At 42.8% G+C, this 24,330-nt stretch overlaps 1 protein-coding gene across 1 annotated transcript; it reads left to right on the top strand.

The window, feature by feature from the left end:
* Positions 1-50: 50 nt before the first annotated feature.
* Positions 51-22,930, top strand: LOC133505941 (plakophilin-4-like). The gene is made up of 21 exons (XM_061829524.1): positions 51-290; positions 3,122-3,234; positions 4,233-4,267; positions 4,509-4,613; positions 5,779-5,933; positions 7,086-7,530; positions 9,387-9,557; positions 10,126-10,327; positions 11,101-11,233; positions 12,739-12,952; positions 14,733-14,916; positions 16,273-16,390; positions 16,596-16,790; positions 16,918-17,091; positions 17,596-17,746; positions 18,056-18,248; positions 18,334-18,418; positions 18,811-18,928; positions 19,020-19,151; positions 19,442-19,515; positions 21,860-22,930. Exons 1-21 carry the CDS (start codon positions 165-167, stop codon positions 22,109-22,111), a joined length of 3,375 nt encoding a protein of 1,124 aa, XP_061685508.1. The 5' UTR covers positions 51-164; the 3' UTR covers positions 22,112-22,930.
* The last annotated feature ends 1,400 nt before the right edge of the window (positions 22,931-24,330 follow it).

Genomic DNA, 24,330 nt, shown 5'->3' with positions numbered 1-24,330 from the left:
CAAATGAATCCCAGCACAGCGGGATTATGACAGTCGCTAAATCACAAAATGGTCCCTGCTCCGTCTGAATCCAAACGCGACACTGTCCACACAATCTTTCGGTTTCACAGACGCCACCTAAGCAGCAGCCCAATTCTGGACTCCATAGCGTCAAGGTAACAGAGATGGAGGCAGTGGACTCACAAGGTGAAGGGTCCATGGCGGTCAGAGATGGGCCGAGCGACCGCAGCAAGCCGTCGGCCAGCGCGGGGAACACCACCACTAACTTGTTGGCCTCAGTCAAAGAACAGGTGAGATGGTGACATGTCGCTGTGTGTGTGAAGATTGCTGCTATATCTCTGGTTATTATTATTACTTGTGATCTAGGTTGGGGAAGTCAATCATTGTCGTAACGTCGCCATGATTCGCTTAAAAGGCAAGGGTTAGCTTAGCTAACTTAGCTCGCATAAACCAAAGCTGGCCATCTTTGGGGTGAAGAAAATAAAGCAAGCTGATGTAGAGCAGAATGTAAAAATAAGATGCATAGTGCGTTGAAAAACAACACGTACACTCAGCAAAACCTCTTGAGGGGATTCAATAGACCACATCAGGGTCACGTCAGTGCTCAGATCCTTGACCTTCCTTGAACTGAGCTGGATGATTGAGTCTCACTGTAAATGACAGCTTCCGGCTGATTCAAGGTCACAAGCCCTTGTGAGTCAGTAGAGTTCATCAAGATGTACTGTCACCGCAGGTCACCTGGTGCCAGAAGTTGGACCCAGGGGTGAGTTACATCTGCTAAATTACAATTAACTCTCAGTCTTAACCTTCAAGTTTCGAGCAAGTTTCAAGGAGAATAAAAAAAACAAGCAGGTTATGCTGACCCCCCCACAAAAATTCAAGAAGGTGCACTCAAGTCATTACTTGGACAAGGTTTTAAGGGCTCAAGGCAAACCCTGTTATGGAGACATCCACATCCATACATGAGATCCATGTACATATTTGAGTTGTCTAGGCTAATCACCAGCTCATAATGTATTGCAGTTAATCAAGTTGCCTTTTGGCACATCGGTCAAGAGTCCTGATAAATGTTCAGCCACGCATGTACTGCTGTTCCGCAACGAGATGCATCCTTGTGCCACTCATGCGCCACATTTAAAGGGACTGATAGGACCTGCTTTGATTGGCAATGATTGAAGTTGGCTGTGTTAACTCCCAAAACGCCGGCTGCAAAAACCTGTTCTCACCCGCCTCCGTCCCAGAGATACACCACATGCCACGGCTGGTTTAAGCGATCCTCAAAAAAAGAGACCAAGGTCTTCACCGACAAATTCTTTAAAAACCTTCAAAAGATTTTCTATCAAGTGTATAATCTCAACACTCTCACTGTAATTGATAAGAACAATAATCAACATTTAATCTAGTTGAATCCATATAAAACGCTTCCCCATATAAAAGCATCACTCGTGCCACTTAACCTTTACTGGATCATTCTCGGCTGAGACCGACAGCAGTGGTACTGTAACGGGTAACAGTGTCTGGCTGTTCGTGTTGTCGCTCACACACATCGAAAGAGAAACAGACGGCATGAACGTCACTAGCATGTAGAAGAAAATAAATTTAGAATGGAGTGGACGGATCAGAGAATACTACTTTGTCTTGCAAAATGTATGGACTTGTTTGTTATCTGATGGTTGAATAAATATGTGCAATATGTGTAAGTAATATGGCTAATGGAACATGATGTTGAATGGAAAACATTGACCCTGACATCAAAATGTGCTTTTTGACTCAACTCCCTTAGCTCCACCAGGCACATCCACTCGCTGATTCCTCAAAATGCCTTTTGACCACGCTCAGAGAGGCGTACCTGTTGGTTTCCTTTACAAGGTGGCTGTTGTGTGGAAATCAAAAGTGTTTGAGCGCATCATCGGGTCACGTTTGTGGGTGGAAAGAGGGACGGGATAGCAAAGCACAAAGCGGCATGTGTGGCGTTCTTCTCCACCGAGGTGAACGTGGGCGACAAAGCTGCTTTTCCTCTGGTGATTTCTGCCACTACAGTACTGGATATTTATGATGAACACAAACAATACTTACTGCTACTGTGTCCATGCTAAAAGGGGTTCATAAGTTAATGACCTCTACAGTGGATTCCTTGCCATGCAGTGTGGTGAGTAGACAGCAGTGGAAACATACTAGTTCTCTGTACTTAAGTAGAAGTAAACATATATTTAAAAAAAAAAGATGGGAAAGTAGAATAACTGATTCAACTCATGTATTTGGGTGAAGGTAAAAAAAAACAAAAACAAAAAAAACTATAGCTTGGGCATGATTGATCTCTTATCCAGACTGTTAATGAATTGAACTTTCCTTCCAAGGATCAGAAATTTAATCAGAGTTTTGCGTGTCGTCAGTGTTTTCCTTTCCACATGACTAACAAACCGGATAACAAAACACACGTTTGATCAGACATGACAGTTGATGTTCATTTAAAACTTGCAAAATTGAGGTTTCAAAAAGGCAGGCTACTTAAAAGGTCGTGCTCGTGAGGTGGGGGCTACAACAACTGCATGCACAATGTCAAGGTTCCATTTATCACATGACCAGCTGACCCAAATACAACGGTGCTTTTATCCAGAGATGGAAAAGGGATTTAAAGTCTCTTTTTGCTTTTTGTACTTATGAAAGCACTAACATCAGGCACCTATGCCATAAATATACTGAAATGTCTGAATTCGTTTTTTTTTTTTTTTTTTTTTTGTAAATGAGCTCGAGACCTTCAGTTGCCCAAATTCCACAATTGGTTATTTGACGGAATTAATTCTAAACAGAGTACACAATTGATATACAGCAGTTTCAAAAACAGAAATCCAGAAACAAGTGGTATAAATCATTATAAAAAAAAAGAACTTGTTCCCATTAACATCAGACATGCTCCTAATTTTTTTTTTTTTTTAAATTAAGTGGTTCATAACGTGACATTTTTTATGAAGATATTCTTGGTCTAGGGCAAAAATTGATGTGGAACAATTGCAAATCAATAGTATTTATGCAAGTATAACAACAGAATAATAACTGGCATCATTTGGGTCTTGACAACGCAGTGTAGGGTGTCACAGCTGTGGATGTGCCCCCCCCACAGGAGCTGCAGTTTGAGCGGCTGACGCGAGAGTTGGAGGAGGAGCGTCAGATAGTGGCCAGCCAGCTGGAGAGGTGCATGCTGGGAGCCGAGTCGCCGGTGGCAGATAGCAGCAGGTGAGTACTCATTGGAGGAATTGGGATGAAGTAACAAGTCCCGTGGAATCGCTGAAGTGGACCTTACGTTTGGTGACCTTTAGAGTACTGTATATATAGAGATATATTTCCCTCCAAATAATGGGAATAAAAATAATAAATTCCTTGGTCAAACTGTCACAATCAAAAACCTTTCATTAATATTTTCATTTTTATTCACCAAATAATAAAGTGTGAGTACCTGCTAGAAATACTTGCAAATATTTTTACAATAAATAAGCAATATAAATCCATGTAACCTTCTAGAATATTACTTGAGTAAAAGTCCTCAAGTATCTGAGAGTTGCTGTACAATACTTAAGTATCATAATTACTTTTTTGGGTGCTAAATGTCCTTAAGTATTGAAAGTAAAAGCGGAATTATTACTTGATTGATTTTATTTGGTAGTAAAAAGTTATGAAGATGATTTGGGGTATGTATGTAATAAAAGTATAAACTTTATTTAGGAAATGCGTAAAAGCAAAAATTGTTTTGTAAATAAATAGTAAAAACAAAGAAAGAGGAAGATATGTGAACATTCTACTCAAGTACAGCAACAAAGTATTTGTACTCCTTTACATATACAAGATTAACCCTACATTGTACGGACTAGTAAGAACAGAGATTTTGGTAAATTTCCGGTTCCCTCTACCTTTGGCTATTATACAAAAAAAGAACACAAACACACTTTCATTTAATAGTATCAAATTCAATTTCTTATGGTGCAGTAAGGTTTTAAATGAGGTATTACGTTAATTCAGGACTGAACTGTCTAATGCACGTGACGTCATGCACGGCTGTGGTTGGAACGTTTGGGTTTTTGGTGTAACTTTAGTGGCTCCACATTGTACAAGCCTGTCAACCTTGGAGGGTTCACTCTTTTATAGAACACATTCCTTTTTATTTATTTATCTTTCTTGCCAGAGTAATAATGTGCTGTGACGCACATTGACAACTTTCTCTGTCTTTTTTGCTCAAGCTCGTCTGAGAAGTCGTTTGCTTGGCGGACTGCGGGTATGAATTTTTCCTTTTTATATAACACATTCAATATCATATTTTACAGAAAAAAATATAGTCCCCCAAGGCTCACATTGCATTTTCCCATCAGAAGACAACACAAATCAACTATGCAGCTGTTGGAAAAGACAAAACTTTCTTTGTAATTAGTTGGCCTCAGAAATGCAACATGACACGAAAATAATTTGTGTAAACGTAGTTTCTCTTTGACCTTTTGAATTATTTGATGATTCTGCAGGAGACTCACAGGGCACGGCGGCGTCTGCGTGTCAAGGTCATCACATGGAGGCAGAGGGACTCTACCCGCCCGAAGCGGACCAAGCATCGCTGCATGACAGTGAGGGTCTGTCACTTGTGCTCACACAAGAGGAGAAAACTGAACCCTGAAATCTCAATCGAAACCCGACATGGGCAATTGTAGTCCATTTTTGGACATACTGAAGCACCCCTAAAATTATTCACAGTACCCGGAGTATTGAAGAAACTATTTTGAAAAAATTACAAGAAACAAAACCATGCAGCACTTGGTTGGATAACAACAAAAACACATTGGCTCAAAAAAGATTTGTTCCACCCAGTTCCTCCCGGATTTCCCAGACTGGGTTCGGAGTGCTCCACCTCCAAATATGCTGCCTTCCGATGATGTGGTTTAGACATTGGCCCAAACCAGGATGTGTAGCAGATTTCTCAACTTCGCCCTCCCAATACCAACATAGTGCAAGCATCACGATCCTGACTTTGCCTGCACTTAATCGGACAGCCCTGTTTATGCTGTCAACTGGTCGGAATTTGTGCCGGCAATATTTCAAACAGCACGATAACCGATGGAGGAGGAAGAGTAAGCGAGAAAAAGTCTCCATACTTCCCCAGTTAAAGAAGAGGGAAAGCAGTATGTACTGTACGCATAAAGTCCCTGGACAGGACATTCAGATAATTTAGAACAAAAGTCCACACGAGGAGAAGTTGAAGGAAAGGGAAGGCCAAGGTGGACAGGAGGAATCATTATGGCTATAGAACGCCAACGCTTCTTTGAGTACTACAGCAAATCAGCAGCAAGAGTAATGTCTCGTGTTTAAAGACCTCCGGTCGTAAAATTTGGAGAGCCTTTGAACAGCCTACAAAAAAGCGATTTAACAGATTTTTCAATCCTTTCATCAGGCGTCAGCATCACGGGACCCTCACAAGTTGATAACGAATCATACAGTATCCGAGCAAGTCTTTGATAGCACATTTACTCTCATTTTACTCTTTGCTCAGTCTGAAAATAAAAACATCCCCCGCAAGCTTGCTCCTCCTTTTGCTCCAGCAGAAAGTAGGCCAGCGGTGAAGCTGTGCGCTTATTGTTCCAGTAGAAGCAGCAAGGCTGATTGCAGATATGCATGTCGCGTCTTTCCATTCAAAATGCCTTAGAAGCAAGTTTGAAGCCCAGTGAGCTCAAATGCAAATGAGTAAAACACAGCGAGCGCTGACTGATGCTGTCCGAGTGACGTTTCTTTATCTCCTGGCAGACTCGGGAGGCCACTCGGCTCACATGACTTCCTATTCAGACAGTGGCTACCAGGACAGCAGTGTCGGTTACTACAGCAACCAGAATGTGGTGCGTTCGGAGCCCCGTGCCTCTGTTTCGAGGAGCCCAAGAGCGGAGGGTCAAGCGTCTGGGCAGGTAGGGTGGCTGTGACTGGAATTAAGGCTTGTTTGATTTCAGTTCATTCCCGCCCATTTTTGGCCATATGTACGGACATGCACCTAACGTGTGTTATTGTCATTGCAATAAATATTCAATTCATTTCAGTCATTTTAATTTTGAACCCTTCAAATTTCAGTGTGTTTGCACAACATGCACGTTTTTAAACGTAAACATTTTTTTTTCACTCACCTTTTCCATTTAAACCCGTCTTCTGCATCCCCCTCTCGAGTCTTCCCTCACGACATTCATCAAACTTTTCTATGGTCTTCCTCCCCCTCACAACACCTATCAACCTTCTCTTTGGTCTTCCTCTTGCGCTCTTGCCTGGGAGCTCCATCCTTATTATCCTACCAACATACTCACATACTCTCTCTCCTCTGGACATGTCCAAACCATCAAAGTCTAACATTTCTCTCACTAATTTTGTCTCTAAGACATCAAATCTTGGCTGTCCCTCTGATGAGCTCATTTATAATTCTATCCAACCTCAAGATTCATAATTCATTTCTTCCAAATTTCTGCTTCCTGTTGTCTATGCAGTGTGTTCATGTGTTCATACTTCAGAGCACTCATTCAAAGAAATTCCATACCGGATTGGTCACGTCCTAGGTCAACAACATCCACCACTGTTTTTTCTTCTGATGCTCATAGTAAAATCTTTCTACAGCCAGCAAAGAGAGCTTCCTGGTCTTAAATCATGATCTAAATCTTCTCTATGGTCAGCAGAAAGTATGTCCAAAGTCAAAATTGAATTCTTTACTTACCCCATCCACGAAATGCATTTAGTGGAAAGTAAGAATATTACGACTCTGCTCCCTTTTCCAAAAATGTATGTTATATCTCGTAGAAAACATTGAAAACTAAAATGTTCAGTGTCGAATCTAGAATTAAACCAATTTTTACCCCCCAAAAAAAGAAAGAGTCATTAGTTTCGCCTGGCCTAAAGTGTCTGCAATAGCGCCAAGTTATAAACTGACAAAAATTGAAACCCCTGAGAATTGTTTTTTCTTCTGTTTTTTTTTTTTTTTTTTTTTTTTTTTTAGTGGAAGCGATGTGGGCACAAATAACCATGTTTTATGTGGCTTTATGTGGTTTTAAAAATCAAAATAGTGTTTTTTCTCTTCTCAGCCTTCTGGCCGGATGCTGCGAAAGATGGCATCCCTCCCATCCAGGAGCCAGTCTCCTGCCTGTGCCACGGTCTCACCCTCTCGTATTTCATTGCGAACATCCCAGGGCAGCACCTATGACTCGCCCGTTCTCTCGGAGCCCAAACCGCTGGCAACAGTGTTCCCTGGAACCAGCATGCCACCCTCCTGCCCGTCACCCTCCTCCCCGGGTGACGGCACGCCGGACTTCGGCGGCAGGGGGGTAGGCAGCAGTGGCCGTCTGGGTTCCACTCTCTCCCTCATTGAGGGGAGGGGTTTGCTGGGGTCACCACTGCGCACCGGGATGACTGCAGTACCCCAGTATTACGGCTCCACACTGCCAAGACAGAGCCAGTCACTGGGCTACGGAGCTGACCCGTATGGACTGTACCAAAGGAGTGCCCTGCCCCGCCCTGACAGCCTCATAGGTCAGTCACACTTTCAAAATGTCAAGACATCAAATTGTCGCTCTTGCTGTCAACATGGAACTATTACTGTTGTTGATATGGCTGTTGTTGTGCCCATTGTTCTCTCATGGTCAACCCCTCTCTTCAGTTTTCTCGACTACCCTTTGTCTCTCCTTCTTTACCCAAACGGTTGAAACAGACAATCGCACCTATTATCTGTTGCACACATCCAGGGTGGGGTTTGTTGCAAATACAATCAGGTTACGATGATAACAAATTTGTCCTTTTTAAGCATACAACCTTCTGTGGGTGGTGATTCCAGAGAAGTTGTAGCATTGTGGATCGTGCAACAACACCCATTTACTCTTTGGTCACATCACTAAGCCTCTCCCAGTGACCCACATAGAGAGGTCTCTATCACAAAGCCATCAGATGATAATCATCTGGCAGCAGCCAAAGGCTTTAGACGGCCATCAGCATCTGCTTTATACTTGATTTTCAACCGAGCTACTCTTTCGTCTTTTTCACGGCGTGGCTGTCACTGACGAGTGCACACGCACTCATGCACCCTTTGTATACATTTGTTGTGCTTGAGCTGGCGAAAAGAGGAGAACGGTGTTCAAGAGTGTGTACGTTAGAGAGGCAGTCAACGACAATTAAATGCCTGCTGCTCCCCCAGCTGAGTGGTTTTCTGCAAAGTGGCCCAATACGTCACCCAAATCCTTATTCACAGTTACCTACGACATGCGGTACAATCCCGGATTAGAGACAGATGAGCACTAGATGGATGCATATAATTAGGATGGTGCTCAGCACTGGAACAGTAAATTAGGTAACAAGGTGGTGAGCTGCTGAAAAAAAAATTGACGGTATTTACGTATCGTTTGGCTAATAGCGTGAGTGCATAACCGTGTAACAGCTACCAATGGGCTGTTTTGAAATTGTTTTTCTTTCTTAATATGTGTTTCGATTCTCAGTTATCCAGGTCACAAAATGTTGAAATGAGGCAACCGGACTCTTCTTCTTTATTGTATTTGTTTTGTTTGTTCTTATTTACCAAAAATTATTTCAAAGTGATTTAGTCAGTGATGCTGTCAGAATGATGATATTCTATGGTGCACATGCTACGAAAAGGAGTACATTCCCCCTCTTAATTCATCAGAACAAAATGGCCAAGTCCTAGATTTTGCATTGACCCGAGAGCACAAATCGGAGATTTCTGTAACCTCAACAAAACTCACTTCACAAAAAATGCACCATTTTAGTGAACAGTTTTTCCAAAAAGAGGCTTCAAACTGTTTAATAATACAAGTGTCATGATTCGTAATTCTCTGATATTGGACGGAGGTGGAGGATGTAGGAATGGTTTATTTGGGGAGTTGTTTAGTGTTTGTGTATCGAAGGCAGTATGATTGGAGGGGGTGACACGGGACGCATGCTGGGGGTGGAGGAGAACACAAGGGGTTCAGTACAAAGGTGGGAAACCAAGTTATCAAATCAAGCACTTGGAGAAGTCGGCCTGTGCACCATGGACGAATATGAATACTCAGGCCCTGGATCCTTGGATCTGGCAGACTTGTATGCAGTCAGTGATGAGTGCTGGAGTGCTCATGGTGCAGGTGTGCAGGCGAGGAGGTGATGATTGGTGGAGAGGAAGGGAAAAGTTAGCCAAGATCCAAAAAGGAATCATGACAACGACTGGTTAAGTTTTACGGTCAAACTAAATGTGAATATAAAAATTACATGTCATGGTGGTGATGGTTTTGGGATATGAATATTTTCAGTTATGAGCGTAGTCATGGAACAAATGAAAATAGTATCTCAAAGAACCACTGTATTGATTGTAAACATATGTGTCCTTGGCTTTGCATTTGCAGGCCTTCACAGCTCCTACACTGGTCAGTCAACCCAGATTGAGGCAGATCTGAGAGCAACGTTTTCCCCAGATTCCCACATGACGCCAGTTTTTGATGACCCCACCTTCCACAGCCCCTTGTATCACAGCCCCTCGCAAGAACTGCAGGGCTCTCTCTTCGGTACAGGTACAGGTACTGAAGCTCTCCTAATCTCATGGAACCGCTATAATAGAAAACGAAATCTATTCCGGCGTGCTGGTTCGTTCAGATTTTTAATTAGATTTAAACAGATTTGGAATGTTAAACAGAATTCTTGCTTTCCAGTGACAAAAAAAATAAAATAAAAATGACATCATTATTTTGTTATTGTCATTAAGTTAGACTTAAGATGGTTTGTATTACATTTTAGTCCTAACAGTATACAGTGACACTTGTCTGGCCCAAAAAGCAAATCTGCTGACACAAACCAAAATGAATAATTCGAATGAATTATGAACATGAATTTGAACTGAATTGTATTATCCTGCTCAATAATGTAATTTATTTCCCCCTGAAAAGCGTGACGAGGGAAATTACCGTTTCCGTGTAAAGAACTGTTCCAAAGATCAGAAATTGATAAAGTGATCATTTTTGTATGACTGCTTTTAGAAATGGAAAGAAACACGTTTTCAGGGCTTCTCTGATGAAAGTTTGAAATCTCAAGAGAGGCTAACGTCACCTTTCTTTGAAGTCTGGAGTGTCCTCGTTTCATATGTTCCAGGCGTAGGGACCCTCCGTCGGACCACAAGCCATTGCAGCACTCTGCCGTACCAAAGAAGCAGCTACGGGCTGAACAATACAACTGTGTACGTCGACTCCTTCAGGGCCCCCAACGATCCAGTGTACTCGCACCAGCACTCGGAACTGGTGGAGCGGATGGTCACCCGGACGCCGTCCATCGAAAGCATTCACAAAGACCCCAGGTGGACGAGAATAAGTGCTAACGTTTTTTTTCATTTGAAGGTAGCCAATACATCCTGGCTCCGAAATAGAACACCGTGGCACTGACCCAACTTATTAGGGCATTTATAGTCTTTGCTTGGTTGTATTGTGGTGTCGCTGAACAGTTGACCTACAAATCACTTTCAACCACTCCGTCATCAGAACTTCGCAACATTCGTTTCCATTTGGTTGTAAAAGTGAAAGTACGGGTAACTGTTATGTTTTGTGTTTTCATTTTCCATTTTTTTGCCAAAAGTATTTTTTTCCCAACCCTGTGTCTTAGGAGACTCAGTGCTGACATGAGAATTAAATGATAGAAACCACTGTAGTAGACCTAGTGAAGCAGTCCTTGTGTAGTACTTACATGATAAAGTATGGAGTGTACTGAAGGAGAAATAATTGGTTAAGGCCGATAGTTGGGATAGGCCCCAACACTCCCGAGAGTGAGGAAAAGCGGCCAAGATAATGTACATTTTTATGGTTCATAAATACAATAGTTAAGAATTACAATACTTCTCATTTAAAAAAAAAAAACGAAAAAACATTTCAATCAATGGAACGGATTAACGGTCATTTACGTTCATTTCAATGTAGGAAGCTAATTTGTGGTATGAGTGATTCGAGTTCCAATGAATTAAACTCATACTCATAAGTCAGAGTACCGCTGTATTAACGGCAAGCGCTCATTTCACAGGTGTGGAAGGCAGATAGAGAGAAACTCAGTTTGTCCTTTTTGCACTTTCTCGCTGCCAAGGGAGTTTGCGTGGCGAGACCCCGAGCTGCCGGAGGTCATCCACATGCTGCAGCACCACTTCCCGTCCGTGCAGGCCAACGCCGCAGCTTATCTGCAGCATCTGTGTTTTGGAGACAACCGCGTCAAAGTGGAGGTGAGATGTCAGGCAACGAGTGGAGGGCGCCATCTAACGTTTTGCGTTCCATTTGAGCTGTTTTAGACTTTTAGCGTGTTGATAAAATAAAGTTGAAAGTGCTTTCTTCCATTTTGCTGGAGGCAACCCTCGGTTGGAAGTTAAGGCACCCCCGCCTGCTCAATCAGCTGATGATTAACTAATAATAGTTCAAATATTCCGATGGATTGCACGTACTGCACGTCATGACATGGCTAGTTTGTTATCCCATAAGTACATCCTCCGCTTTCAGCTTTTTTTTTTTTTTTTGCTTTTGTGAGATGCTGGCACCCATAATGATTCAAAGCACCATCTGCTCCCACTAAAATTGAGAAAATATGGGCGCCAAATGTTTCCGAGCTCTGATACTCTTCTCTTTAATCTCATGCGCAATAAATAACTGCAGCACAACGGCACAGTGCGATTGGACGCTCCACTGGGTTTGGTTTGGTCTAATTTGTCCTGAGTTGGCTTCTGCTCACATTCCACTTCTCATCGGAACACTTTTCAGACATGATGGAATGGAGAATCAGAGACTTCTTCAATGCTTTTAGACCACTTTTGAGCCCTCAAAAGACTTCATCTGTGTCTGCCAGCATCTTTAATCCAGTTTATGCCTTCATACAGGTTTTACTTAGAGCAGCAAACTGGTGGCACGAGGGCCAGTTGTGGCCCACGAGATGATAATTTGTGGCCCCCACCTTAATAGGAGTTTATGAATGGCACTTTCACAGTGTTGTGTGCGGAGCTGACGAACCTTCTGATGACGGTGGCGTATATGACTCTTGGGGGCGTGGCATCGATACAAGCAGAGAAACATTTTTCATTGAGTAAAGTTTTCAGCAGCGTTGGCATGGAAAGTTTTATTAGTGGTTTTGCACACAACTTCTTTACACTAGTGTCCTTGCTTATTTTATTTTGTGGTAAAAAAAAAACCCAAGAAATAGATTTGAGAAAATTAGATTTTTAATATTTTATTTCTAATTTAAATGTGCATCTATGGCCCAGGCTAAGCCAGATTCTGCCTCCAACCGCTCCAAAGTCAACTGAGTTTGAGACCACTGAATTAGAGTCAATGAGAGGTGGGGGTCTTGACCCGAGTCAAACTCAAGTGACGCATGTTAAGACTCAGGGCTTTCTTGGCTAAAATTTCAGAAAACCTCAACTTCACTTTGACTTGGTATGGGATAGTGAAGGTGTAGAACCATCTCAAGGCTGATCAGAAGAAATGGGGACCACCAATATTAAATATATATCAGAGCATAGGGTCTGTGTGAAATTTCAGTTTGTCTTTTTTTTTTAATAGTGTGTGTACATTAATGAGGGGGGAAATTGACCTAAAGGATTTGAGCCAATGGCTGCAATATAGAAAAGGGTGAAAAATTGAGGGGGGTCTGAATATTTTCCATAGCCATCCTGGAGATAATTCCTCAACTTTTATGTGACAAGCTATCAGCATCTCTGATTGGTCCTTGGTCGCTCTGCAGGTGTGTCACCTAGGAGGGATCCAGCACCTGGTGGATCTGCTGGACAACAAGGCAGCCGAAGTACAGAAGAGTGCCTGCGGGGCCTTGAGGAACCTCGTGTATGGAAAAGCCACAGACAACAACAAGGTGGCGCTGAGAAACTGCGGTGGCGTTCCTGCTCTCTTGCGCCTCCTCAGGAAGACGACAGACAACGAAGTCCGTGAGCTAGTGACTGGTACGTTTTGTCACAATATTTGGAAAAAACTCGCCTGGTCTGGGTGTCTGATGGGACTTTTTTTTTGGTATCTCTGAGATGTGGATGCCTCCATAACGTTTTCATGCTCTTTTCATTAGTATGTATTATGTATTAAAGATCACCAATTGCTTCATAAAAAAAAAAAAAATCATGACAATAATCTGATTTACCCCAACTATGTTTATCTGGATTCATTTTGCACAGTACAGAAAGAGATTGCAAAAATACATATACAAATGTACAGTACAAAAATACACCAGTGTATAGAAACATAGAGACTCCACTTTTTAAAGGGGAAATCCATTGGTTTGCATTAACAATGTATCCAATAGGTTATGTAATATGTACTCTATCTTGACAATGTGATGTTAAATCCTCTCTTATTAAATAGTGTTTTGAGAAGATTTTTATCAACAATCACGAATTTTCAGGGGCGCTGCCATTTTCGCGAGTTACATGACCTAGATGCGCGGATGTGACATGTTACGTGCTGCAACAAAGGACCGTTTACATGGGACACCATTTATGCCCAGCGCTGATTTCTCGGATTTATCCTCATCTGATGAAGAAATAGCAGTATCGGTTGATCGGGAAGACAGAGGAATACTTCCATACACAGCCGTGAGCAGCTCGGCCGCTCGGGAAGACGAATAAATATTTCTATACAAAGCTGTGAGCAACACAGTTCCGGGGCTCAGGGGAGCCGTGAGCTCGCTCCCTGGCGAGCGAGCTCCAGGGCTCGGGGAGCGAGCTCACGGCTCGACCGCTTGGTTGATCGGGAAGACGGAGGAATACTTCCTTACACAGCCGTGAGCGGTGCCGCTCCGAGAAATAAGCGCTGGGCATAAACAATGTCCCATGTAATCGAGCCTATGTTGCGGCACGGTACACGTCACAACCGCACACGAAGGTCATGTGACTCGCGAAGATGGCAGCGCCCCTGAAAATTCGTAATTGTCGATAAAAATCTTCTCAAAACACTATTAAATGAGAGATTTAACATCACATTCTCAAATTGAGTACATATTACATGACCTATTGGATACATTGTTCATGCAAATCAGTGGATTTCCCCTTTAAGAAGACACAACTCTGAGAGTTGCAGAATGGGTGAGCAGTGGTACTATTTAATGCCAGGAGAGAACAGATGGCTATGACTCAATAAATGAATCTCGGCACTCTTTAAAAATATGCCAGCATGGCGGACAACTGGTTAGTGTCTGCCTCACAGTTCTGAGGTCCGGAGTTGAAATCCCGCCCCCGCCTGTGTGAAGTATGCGTATCCTCCCTGTGCCTGCGTGGGTTTTCTCCGGCCACTCCAGTTTCCTCCCACATCCCCAAAACTTGCAACATTCGTTGGACACTCTAAATTGCCCATAGGTGTGAATGTGAGTGCAAATGGTTGTTTGTTTCTATGTGCCCTGCGATTGGCAGGAGACTAGTTCAAAGTGCTCCAGCACCCCCGTGTCCCTAGTGAGGACAAGCGGTACAGAAAATGGATTTAAAAACACAAGAAGAATTCATCGCCATATTTTTAAGGTAGAAGAAACTCATCCACATACAACTCACGGGGTTGTGGTAGGGGATTCGTTTGCATGTTCTCTCTGCGCTTGGGTGCCTTGTCTCCGGGTACACTTGCATGCAAGTTTGTTTTATTTAGGCTCCAAATGTGTAATTGTGAATGATTGTTGGTTTACTGGATCACATATCTTCATCCTTTTCCACCTTGTGAATATAATTGACTTGATTTCTACAACAGGGGTTCTGTGGAACCTCTCGTCCTGCGATGCAGTGAAGATGACCATCATCCGCGATGCCCTCAGCACACTGACCAACACGGTGGTCATCCCCCACTCGGGCTGGAGTAGTGTGTCACACCGTGATCAACACAAGATCAAGTTTCAGTCGTCTCTGCTACTTCGAAACAGCACCGGCTGTCTGAGGTGAGACACACACGCCTCTATCATAAACAGAAAGTTGCCTGACATAGTTCAAATTGTGATTTTCAGAGTGATTTTATACATGCAAGAATTTGAAAGTTTAAAAAAAATGAATATATATTTATACTAATGACAAGAACTCATGTGAGTTAAACACCTAACCCTTAAAACCAAAAATGTCCACAAACAAGCTGAAACAGAAGTCAAAATCACAAAAGTCCTGAAGCTTAATTAAACCCTTGCAATCACAAAAGAGCCAAATCTAAAAATTGGAACGAGTAAAGCGATGCCTTGGTGTTGCAGCATTTTGCCAGCGGTGCATTGCAGTACTGAGGTATACTGTGGTGTACTGTTTGACGTTTGTCATGGCTAAGGATTGCGATTGGCGCACACATGCTCTCTCGGTCGTGTTCTGTACTGTATCCAGGCAGTTTTGCAGCCCCCATGCGGGGGAAGTCGCTTATTGCGCCCCACAGCAATTGAAGGAAAATAAAGAAAACGCGGGCGAGGGGTTTCAGGTGTCACAGCAGATTTTGAAAAGCAAAGTTACAGAAATAAATGATTACAAATACTGTCTAATTTTGTTTTGAATGAATGTTCTGTTCAAGCAGTAATTAAAGTGTTTTTAAAGGTGTAATATAAATTAAGTTATTGTTTAAGATCAGTCAATTAATCAACAACTAATTGTAGGTTAAATGACAAATATTTTGATGCTAAGTTAATCATTTTGAAAATTCAGTTTCTCAGCACAAATATTCTCTATTTTCCAAGTCCTTCACGAAAGCTTGCAGATTGATGATGTTTGTGCTGGATCAAAAGAAGTCATTTACAAAAATCTGCTTTTACTTTGGAACGCAATGAGCAACATTTTCTTCTTACATGTTAAGGAACAAAACAGTAAGTGAATTATAATCAATTTCGGTAGTGCATTTTCTGCACTGTCAATTTGAGAAAAAAAAAACATCCCGTTTTTTATTGTAAGGATGGATATTTAAAAAGCTTTTTCCGCTCATCTGATTCATCATTAATAAAAGAAAAAACAACAACAACAGATTGATCAATTAGTAAAATAAGAGTTGCAGAGCACATTATTATTATTATATACAGCAGCATATTGAAAGTGCCAATGAGATACTTTTTGAGTCACAGATACAAACAACCTTTGATTCTATGGAGGAGTCGGTCAGTCAAGGTTGGCCGTGAAGTGGTGTAGTCATGACTACTGGAAACAGGACAAAATAAAAGTACAAAAATGGTCAAGCAGGGGAAAAATACAAAGAGAGGATGCATTTAACAGAGCTGCTTTATCAGTGCCTGTTTTTAAATTGTGTGTGTGTGTATGGGGGCTGGGGGTGTTAGGAACCTGAGCTCAGCAGGGGAGGAGGCCAGGGGTCAGCTGCGTTGCTGTGAGGGTTTGGTGGACTCACTGCTTCACATCCTCAAAGCCTGTGTCAATACCTCTGACTACGACAGCAAGGTGACGCTAACACACACATGCCCATTCGCTTTTACTCAATGGAAAGCTCAAACCTTATAAAAGCGGGGAGAAATTCACCACAACACACAATGCAAAGAAAAACCTATCATGCCCCCAAAGCAAAGAAACTGAGAAAACAGTGGACATACTCTAACTGCCACATAGTGTTAAATAATAATAACAATAAAAACATTGTAAACTTCAGATTGTGGAGAACAGCGTGTGCACCCTGAGGAACCTTTCTTACCGGCTGGAGGTAGAGATGCCATCCTCTCGTCTCTTGGGCAACCAGGAGCTGGACAACCTCCTGGGGTTCTCATCCACGGCCAAAGAGCTTGATTACATCTGCTGGGGGAAGAGGAGGCGTGGTCGGAAAAGGACCGACTGGCCAGATGAAAATGTAAACAGTGAAAACAACGTTTAAAAAAAAAACTTTACTACACGTTTGTTTGAACTTGTTTCCTTGAGTTCTTAAATCCTTCTATAGAAAGCAAGTAGTTAACTTCCTGTGCATGTGTTGTGAGCAGTGGGACGGCATCGGACCCATCCCGGGATTTTCTCAGGCTCTGAGGGGTGCCGAGCTGCTGTGGCATCCGATGGTGGTCAGACCGTACCTCAACTTGCTGGCGGAAAGCTCAAACGCTGCCACGCTGGAGGGGGCCGCCGGATCGCTGCAAAATCTGTCTGCAGGAAACTGGAAGGTCTCCTCAAAGTCCGATACAGCATCTGAATCCTTTTGATATATTTCATGTCGTGTAGCACATTTATACGTGAGCTAAGACTGCTAAACCTTTGAATGCAGTTTTGAAGTACGGTACTGTTGATCAGTGACTTGGTCGATGTCATAATGGACTCATTATGACACAATGTGAACATCACGGTGAAGAGGACCGTTGGACACAAATACTAACTGAACCTGGAAATCTATCCATTCATTACTGGATCAAACACCAGTTGTCCAATTTATCGCTCTGCTGTTTGTTGAAGAAGCTAGAAAATTAAGCTCACCTCTGAAGGTTAAAGTGCGTTCTATGTTCAATCCTGAAATTTCACTTCAAAAGCCAAAATATCATCAAATTTATGTGAGTAGTGTAATTTAAATCCAGATTGAAAAAAATGCAATTAGAGTACAGTTAGGATTGTAAAAGCAAAATCAGAGCATGAAAAAGGTGTGTATTTTAATTTGACTCGTTGCGTACGTCCAGTTCTCGGCGTACATCCGAGCGGCAGTGCGCAAGGAGAAAGGTTTGCCCATCCTGGTGGAACTGCTGAGGATGGACAACGACCGCGTCGTCTGCTCTGTCGCCACCGCCCTGCGCAACATGGCGCTGGACGGACGCAACAAGGAGCTCATAGGTACGTGCAAAGCAACATTTCCGTCCATAAAGTTCTTTATTGCATCATTCTTACATGTGGTTTTTAATCTCAAAAGGTAGGATATTCAGCTCTGTTTCAGGTGAAGCACGGTGGGAAAACACCTTCCTACAAACATTTAGTTTTGTATGTACTGTAGCTCTGTTGACTGTTACTTGCTCTTTGGGGGTTAGTGGGAGGTGTTTCGGTGGCCACCCTCCCTCAACCTTGGGTGGACGCACACACCAATGAGTCAGTGATCTTGCTTGTTTGTCCTGTCCACACAAAACAAATGGCTGTGACGTCCCACAGGAAAGTACGCCATGCGAGATCTGATTAACCGGCTGCCCGGTGAAAATCCATCGGTCCTGTCAGACGACACGGTGGCGTCCGTCTGCTGCACCCTGCACGAGGTCACCACCCGCAACACGGAGAACGCCAAAGCGCTGGCCGACAGCGGCGGAATCGAAAAGTTGGTGGATATCAGCAAAGGACGAGGCAAAGGGTCGGTTATAGCAGGAACAAGTAGGAAAGAAGAAAAAAACAACAATCACAAAAGTGTGACACGCGTGTTTTTCATTGTGGTGCAGGTACTCAATGAAGGTTATAAAAGCAGCTGCTCAGGTTCTGAACACGTTGTGGCAGTACAGAGAACTGAGGAGTCTCTACAAACAGGTCAGAAGAGTAACACAAAGACCGACGTGGATTTCTTTGGAATTTTGGTTGGGATCAAACACCTGTAGGGAAATATTTCTTGACAGCCCAAGTTGTGCAAAAAAATATTGGAAACAATGAACAGTTGGATGTGCGGCCTTCAAAAGTTTACAGAAGGTCAAACTTAGTTCACCTGCAAAGGTTGCAGTGCATTTTAGGTTCATCCTGACAGTTCACCCCAAAGCTAAATATCCCAAGCTTTTAGCCACACACAGTATGTGGTGACTGAGATAATTTGCCTATGCTGTACTCTACTTGCTTAACCCATGAAACGACTCGACCAGAACTCCTTGATTTTTGTTAGCGTAACTCATTGGGACTCATGACTGCGTGCAAACAAACTGTGCGTGCAGGACGGATGGAACTACACCCACTTCGTCACGCCGGTGTCGACTTTGGAGCGGGACCGCTACCGGTCGCAGCCGACGCTCCCCACCAGCCCCATTCACATGTCCCCCGTCATTCAATCCGGTGAGAGAGCTGCTCTCTCCGAAGCCATTCATTCCAGTCGACGGATCTCTACTCATCGTGTACTGCATGTACATCTTCTCACCTTGCTCAGGTGGTAGCGCTACCTCCTCACCTGCGATGCTCGGGATCAGGAGGCACAGCTCCAATTACCCGAGAGCGCAGTCATCTATGCAACTCGACACGTACTATGGAGATAACAGTTTACGCAATCATCAGTACGCAGGTTTGTATGAATTTGTGGGGGACGGGGAGCCCTTTGGGAATCATATGGTGGGAGGTCCTTCATTTGTACTATTATGGTGACAGTTTAACCACGAAATGTAAAAAACGAACTGGTGGCAAAAACCTCACTGACGCTGATTATTGGCAACTATTTTGAAAAGGTGCACACAAAAGTGTGATGGCTACAATGATTCGAGCTGTATTTTCTTTATGCCATTTTTTCAGTTCAGAAAAGCACTCTACAGTTTCATCAGATGATGCATAAAAGTGTGTATTTATGATTTTTTTCAGGGTCAGAGAAGAAAGCTGCATATTTCATCGGCACATACAGCTCACACTCTGGAGACGAGCTGAGAAGGGCCCAGGTAACAACAGAAAAAGTTTCTCATCCATATACAAACGGTATTCAGTGTACAACGGAGGCCCTGCAGCTCAGTGGTTAGCGCACTGGTTTGGTAAACCAGGGGTTGTGGGTTTGTATCCGACTGGGGCCTCCACTCCCTGAGAAGGGTTGGTGTAAAAATTGTGCCTGAAAGGGACAAGCCGAAAAGAAACTTACTTCATTCAGTGTACGATGGAGTTTATCAGTAACGCAGAAGTACATTTTACATTTAGAGCAAGTACATAATCATCTATAAAACAATGAACTTAAAAACAGTAAGTAACTAGTGATTCCTCTTGTGTGGCGTGATAATGCAAGTGACATAACTTGGGTATTTTAAAGGTCCATTGTCATGAAATGCATGATTTTTAGTATGTTATTAATGAAAAAAAAAGGGAGCCGGAATGGACCCATCCATTTTTTCACCACAAAACATGATTTTGACGTATATGGCTTTTTGTAATGCCCGCTGTGAAAATCCTCTCGAGGGATTTGTTTTGGAGAAGAAGCAGGAAGTGATGTGAACAGCAGGAGTGCACTCAGGCTGGCTCGTCTGTTTGGACTAGTTTTACTTGCTGGAAAGTAGCTCGTTGTTCCTTCGTGTTAGCCAAAATGCCGGCTCGTTGTAATGCTGGATATTGTTCAAACACTCGGGAGGATGGATTTACTCTTCATACTTTTAAAAAAGACCCGGTTTGTCTTGCAAAAATGGATTGCACGGGTGGAAAGGATGACAGCTTCGTGGGTTCCAAATGACAGGTAGGTGTATATTGAGCTATTAAAAATATATATATTTGAGGAGAGTAATCCTCTCATAAGTAACAAAAGATCCGCTTACGTGAGTCAGAGTGCTAAATGTTTCGATGTGCGCGTCGAACGGCTTCCGGGCAGCAGATTTGGAAGGACGGCCTCCGCACGGCCTTATGGATTTGCTGCCGGCCTTGTTGCGTTCCACAAGGCCGGGCCCAGCATTAGCCCTAACACGGAGGTGAATCAGGCGGGGAGGTGGTTTGGCTGGGCTCTCCCCCCACCGGCCACTGGTGTCTGGGCACCCCATTTCACCCGTCGACGGCTTCCGCGTCTGTTGTTAGCTAGAAGTGGTCCGCGTATCATCAAAATATGGCTCGAAATGATAGGGTAATATTGCCCAGGTCATTTCACTCGATTGTGAAATGTTTGCTTCTTCGAAAAGATCTTCCGTGTACAAGTAGCCACTACGTGTTTTCAACGGCGAATGTCCCGGTGTAACCTCTGCTGATGACGTTGCAGGCAATATGGTGACCACTTGAATGTCCAATGAGACTTCCGCAACGTTGCGCATGGATGACACGCTCTCCGCTCATCTTTATTTTTTCGTGTAGACATTGAAGTTAATAATGTTATATGTATTTTTCATTTCAATATTTATTTTAGAATGTTTATAGGCATGACAGTGGCACTTTAAGTTACAAGCCATCTTAAGATATGAGTGCTTTTCAGTGGCAGTTATCCAAACTCATTTCAGATAAAGCAGAAGTTTGACAGATAGAATTTGTAAACACATTTTCAAAGAAGGAGGCTTCAAGCGGTTTATTGCCAGTCTCAGATGAGGTTCTGTGTCAAACGATACAAAAAAAATTATAATTGCACATTGTGCATTTAAAACAACCGCATAGCGTAGCCTTTCAGTCTGCCGGCTTGATGCTCGTGGTGACATCTCAATAAATTTAGTTAGGTAGTACAATTTGAAAAGTGAAACTCATACTAACTAATACTAAGATGACTAGGTTGTTGTAGATTGTTTTGATAATGTTAGTTTACAGCAAAAAAAAAAAAAATCCAAATTGACAAGCTTTAGATACTAGAATATCACAAAGCAAATAAAAACAATGGAAATTGTTTTTGCTTTCAGGAAAAACGTTTTCTCAAAAAGTGACAAAAAATAAATAAACTTGCATTTAATTGTCATTACTGTATATTTTTATGAAGTACAAAATCTCTCTCTCTCATAAATTGACACCTGAGTATCTGTACAGCAAGTCTTTATTGGCGTTGTAAATACGGGACTTATTGGTGTTGTGCCCAGTGTTCTCTCTTCGCTCAGTCCCTCTCTACCCTTTGTTACTCTGTCTCAAGCCAACCGTCATCCCCACAGAGCCTAAAGTCTGATTCCGGTTTCTTCCTTTTCCTTACCTCTGTTGCCAAGTGCTTGCTCATTAGGGTTTCCATTGGTTTTCTTACGTCTTAACCTGCTCAATGTATGAAGTGCCTCGAGATAATGTCTGCAGTCAACTGGACCCGACATAAATCGCAGTGACTGGAGTTGAAACCCCAGTTTGCTTTTCCAGCACCCAGAGCCATTCTACGATGAACCAGACAGAAAGAACTACAACAGACTGTACCTGTCATCCCCGCAAGGCTACGGAGCGGAGCAGTTTGAGGATGACCCAGTCCGCCTGACCCCGTCGTCCCCTGACGGCTACACCGGCCAGCCACTCCCATTTAAATCCAACACTAACTATGTGGACTTCTACTCCACCACACGGCGGCCTTCCAACAGGGCCAACAACTTCACCGGATCCCCCGACTCCTGGGTGTAAACATCAAATATTTGCCGAGGAAGATCTGTGGTTGAAAGAGAGCTGAAAGATCTGGGCTGGAAATATCAGCTAACATTCAACTACGTCCTTAGACTAGTCCTGAAATATGTACCATAAGGGCACTAGGTAACATCTGTCACACGCTGGTGAGCCTTAGAGATAAGGAGCCAGTTTCCAACCGACTCCAAAGTCATTATTAGGGTCCAACGAGGGTTTCGGTGGAAGGTACTCTTACAAAGCCAAGCCTAACGTGTTTGTGTAACGCAATCGTTTTCTCTGCAGTACAATTGTGCAGTCTGTTGGCTTCTTAATGTGAATAAAATGGAGGCGGGGGTTGGGGGGGGTTGACCCAGGAAAATTAGTGGGAATTTAAAAGGGGATTCAGGTGCATCATTCATGTGACGCAGTGATCCCCAAACTATTTCAAGGTTTTCAGACGGCAAACTCACCGATGGGTGTCCTCACTTTGGGACCTAAAAGGATAACTCATCGCTTTTATGTCTGTTGGCCATAAGTGCAGTAGTACATCATTCAATATGTGGGAAAAATATCTATTTGTATAGATACAATGTTGGAAGCGTCCTGTTGAATTGTTGTATTTAATCTGTCAAACTTTCTATGTGACCATGTGAGGAAGATTTTTGTATTATTTATGAAGAACATTGACTTACCTGTGACTTGACCAAGCTAACTAAGCTGTCTGTTCTGTCCAAATTGCTGATGAAGATTATGTGCAATGTTACAAATGGAAATAGTGTATATGATTAAAGGGAAAACGTGATGAAATGATAATAAAAACCTGGAAATTATTTCTTTGGTCTTCGTGGAGTGACTCTTCCACCTCCTCCTCATGATAGCCAAAATCTGGTCTTCATGGCGACTGCAGTTCAAAATAGAAAATTATTTTTAAGGAACATCTGGAGCAAGAAATGCAACAATTCTGATGCATATTATATCTGAAATAAAAAACGAGGATCATTATATTAATAATGGATGAAGTGCTCTGAGGCAATCATTTCCATGTCATAAAGCTTGACAGTTTAGCAAAATCTCGTTTGAGGCAAAGTCACGTAGAATTGGGCTGAGAGGTCCCAGGAAAAAAACTGGTTCTCTCAGAGACTTTTGAAAGAGGCGCAGGACAAAAAGCTGAGAAAATATCGGGAAGTCCTTAAATTTAAGGCCATGTCCAGGACAGAGCAAAGCTACAGAAAGAGAAAACAGATCTTAAATCTTAAAACTTAGATTAGTTCTCTTGGTAAGCGGAACAAGGTAATTTTTTTGCTGCTTATAAAGTCTGGCTTCCTTGTATTTTCTCTGTCCTGGTGATCTTGATTTCTACTCAGTTTATTATTATTTTACAGTGTATGGTGACTGCAAATGGGGTCTGATAAGGGATGGCTACAGTAATTAACATTTAACATCTTGGAGCCGTGAGACTGCACTTCCCCGGTCTCATTAGGTACTCATTAAACCTAAATCTAGAAAGTTAAAGCTTTTTTTATTGAATGCAGTGGGGGCATTGCTCAAAAGCAATTTCAGCAACACAAAAAAGGGTGTGTAAAGTTGACTAGAGTTCTTGAACCTAGAGATATCCACTGACAGACATCACCAATCAATTTGAAGACTGTCTTGCAGCCAAGGAAAAAGACTCACTCACATGTTGCACAGAAGCTGCCTCTGAGCCGGCATAGTGACCATAAGCCACGAGGGAAGGACAATTTTTCATCTGTTGGGACCTAATCCTGTGGAGGATGAATTTTCCAACTCCTCATCACCCGACGACATCTGGCAGGTAGGAGGCTGACAGCCGCCCATAACACTGTTGTGCTGGTCTTCCGGCGGGTTCTTGAACTGCTGTTGGGTTGGCAATAGGCTCTCAGTCCTCACAACAGAAGCAATCGCGCCAGACGGCACTAACAACAGAAAAGATAACCGTTTGGGGAAGACGTTTTTTTTTTTTTTAATAGGTTTGGGCACTTTCAAGGCCAATTGCACGCTTCACTTGTCCAACGAGGTGAGGTTATTCATGAAGAAGGAAGTGACAATTCTGCAGAATCAAGCAGAGGCACTTGGTGTTTCCATTTTGGGGTACAAACCCAAACCACGTGAAGTCACGGGGCCCACATCATCTGGAAAATTCTGAAGGAAGCCATATTGCAACAGCTGATTACTTTATTGTTCCCGGTCTTTGCTTTCAGGACTTCAAACTTATTTATTTA

This window comes from Syngnathoides biaculeatus, chromosome 2, assembly GCF_019802595.1.
Source record: "Syngnathoides biaculeatus isolate LvHL_M chromosome 2, ASM1980259v1, whole genome shotgun sequence".
Classification (NCBI taxonomy): domain Eukaryota; kingdom Metazoa; phylum Chordata; class Actinopteri; order Syngnathiformes; family Syngnathidae; genus Syngnathoides; species Syngnathoides biaculeatus.
The sequence above is the reverse complement of the archived record's forward strand: the minus strand, read 5'-3'. Positions and strand labels throughout refer to the sequence as shown.

What these genes read in the sequence shown, in the direction of transcription:
- LOC133505941 (XM_061829524.1), top strand. Translation starts at nt 165, where the DNA reads ATGGAGGCAGTGGACTCACAAGGTGAAGGGTCCATGGCGGTCAGAGAT. An exon ending in CCGGTGGCAGATAGCAGCAG is followed by an intron (nt 3,235 to 4,232) that starts GTGAGTACTCAT and finishes TTTTTGCTCAAG; the next exon opens with CTCGTCTGAGAAGTCGTTTG. An exon ending in AACAGCACCGGCTGTCTGAG is followed by an intron (nt 14,917 to 16,272) that starts GTGAGACACACA and finishes TGGGGGTGTTAG; the next exon opens with GAACCTGAGCTCAGCAGGGG.